Raw genomic sequence first — 2,401 nt, forward strand, 5'->3', positions numbered from 1 at the left:
CATTAAGGAGACAAGCAGCAACAGCAGCAGCAGCAGCAAGGCAGCAGCAGCAGCAAAAGCAACGTTTTGCTGTCCTACGCGGTATTCACACCCCCTGTGGAGGGTTCGTTGTTGCTGTCTAGGGTTTAGGGTTTAAGGTTTGCTGGTGTCTAGGGTTTGGTTTCTTGCTTCTCCTGCTAGCTAGGGTTTACGGTCTTGGGCTTGTGGTTAGCGAGGGTTTAGGGTTTTGGGCTCGTTGCTAGCTAGGGTTTAGGGTTTGTCTCCGTCAGAGATCTAACTGCAGCAAGGGCCTCCTTTCCTCTTACTGCAGCAGCAGCAGCTGCAGCGACAGCAACACAAGCAGCAGCAGCAGCAGCAGCAAAGCAGCGTAACTGCAGCAGCAGAAGCAGCACGTCTCTCTATAAATAGGGTTTGTTTTTGTTGAATTAAGTTTAATTTATTTTTTGTAAACATTTATAAAAAAAAAGGATTTGTAAAACCCTCAGGAATTAGGGTTTAGGGTTTAGGGTTTAGGGTTTAGGGAACTTGTATGGGTGGGTTCTTTTATGCTTTAACCCCCATGTATATGTTGTTCTAGGGTTTTTTTTCTTGGTGTATATGCAAATACTAGAGTTTATTGTCTAGGGTTTAGGGTTTAGCTAAATTAGGGTTTAGGGTTTAACTGGGTGCATACTCGGCGTCTGCGGGGCTGCATGGGGGGAGCGTGGCGAGCAAGTAGGTATTAATCGGGGGGTTTAGGGTTTAGGGTTTGATTGCCTTGGATATTGCTCTCGAAATTTAGGGTTTAGGGTTTAGGGTTTAGTGTTATTTTTACGGGGGTTATGGCTCATTGCGCTTCTGCTGCTGCGCGGTCCCTCTGCATTCCCAGCATCGCAGGGTTTGGGGTTTGGGGTTTAGGGTTTAGGGTTTAGGGTTTGCGGTTCTTTTGTATGGCTGTTTTGGTATTTGTGAGGAGGTTACAAACAGCAGCAGCAGCACCGACAGCAGCAGCAGCAGCAACTGCAGCAACAGCAGCAGCAACAGCAGCAACAGCAGCAACAACAGCAGCAGCAGCACCTCTTAACTCTTCCCCTGTTGGTTCTTCTTTCTCTCTCCTCTCCACCAAAATGAAACCCTCGGGCTCGTCTTCGACTGCAACGGTGAGTCTAAACCCTAAACCCTACTCCTAAACCCTAAACCCTAAACCCTCCTCATCCTCCTGTTGCAGTGTGCTCAAAACATCCAAGACTCGTTTGTAGCAGCGTCTAGACCCTGGACTGTCTGCTAATATTAGGGTTTAGGGTTTAGGGTTTACTGTCCTTCTCTGAGTTGTCCATCATACAAGAACATACTCTCTCTGCTTTTAGGGTTTAGGGTTTAGGGTTTAGGGTTTACATCGTGTGTGTGTGTGTGTGTGTTGGTGGTTTATATACCTTCTTCTTAATCTCTCTCTCTCTCTGTGTAAATGATACTACCATACATATCATATACAATCTAGTGTTTAGGGTTTAGGGTTTAGGGTTTAGGGTTTCCATCCCTATAAACCCTAATTATTGAATATTTTCTACCAATTCTTTCCATTTCTACTTTTTTCCAATTTTTTCATTTTTTTCAATTTTTTCATTTTTTAGGGTTTAGGGTTTAGGGTTTAGGGTTTAGGGTTTAGGGTTTATATATATAATTTTTTGTGTATTTTTTTTTTTTTTGTTTTTTTTTGAATATATTTAATTTATTCAGCCAAATAGAGCTCGTTATTATGCGGATGTAAATGCGAATCGTCCTCCACAGTATTGGGACTACGAGAACTTTTCTATTTCTTGGAGTTCTCCTGATGGTTATGAGATAATAAGGAAATTAGGTAGAGGAAAATATAGTGAGGTATTTGAGGGTATATGTGTAGCTACTCCCCAGCAACAGCAGCAGCAGCAGCAGCAGCAGCAGCAGCAACAGCAGCAGCAACAACAGCAGCAACAGCAAGATGCATCAGCAGCAACAACAACTGCAGCAGGAACTGCAGCAGCAGGTGGATCTGCATCAGGAACACAGTCAAGTAATGCTCCTGCAGGAGGATCATCAACTGCTGCTGGTACAGAACAGCAGCAGCAGCAGCAGCAACAGCAGCAGCAGCAGCAGCAGCAGAGAAGGAGTCTAGCAGTAGCAGGACAACGATGTGTAGTAAAAGTATTAAAACCTGTAAAAAAAAAGAAAATAAGAAGAGAAATAAAAATACTGCAGAATTTATTTGGTGGTCCTAATATTATTAAATTATTAGATGTTGTTAAGGATCCTCTTAGTCGTACACCTGCACTTGTATGTATTATATACCATAAACCCTAAACCCTAAACCCTAATTTATTTTATAACATATTAACTCGAAACCCTAGAGGAGGGGATTGCGGTCGTGTGGGGGGGGGGGGGGGGG

The 2,401-nt window shown here is 43.6% G+C and overlaps 1 protein-coding gene across 1 annotated transcript in view; it reads left to right on the forward strand.

Annotated features, from left to right (window-relative positions):
* Window positions 1-1,106: 1,106 nt before the first annotated feature.
* EMWEY_00045160 (CMGC kinase, CK2 family, putative) overlaps window positions 1,107-2,401 on the forward strand; it is a gene marked incomplete at both ends in the record, with an annotated part of 2,624 nt that continues 1,329 nt past the window's right edge. The window contains 2 exons of the mRNA XM_013479097.1: window positions 1,107-1,139; window positions 1,717-2,289. Coding sequence (XP_013334551.1) covers window positions 1,107-1,139; window positions 1,717-2,289 — 606 coding nt within the window. The remainder of the gene's footprint in view (window positions 1,140-1,716; window positions 2,290-2,401) is intronic.

Source organism: Eimeria maxima, genomic scaffold (assembly GCF_000499605.1).
Source record: "Eimeria maxima Weybridge genomic scaffold, Emw_scaff888, whole genome shotgun sequence".
Taxonomy (NCBI): Eukaryota; Apicomplexa; class Conoidasida; order Eucoccidiorida; family Eimeriidae; genus Eimeria; species Eimeria maxima.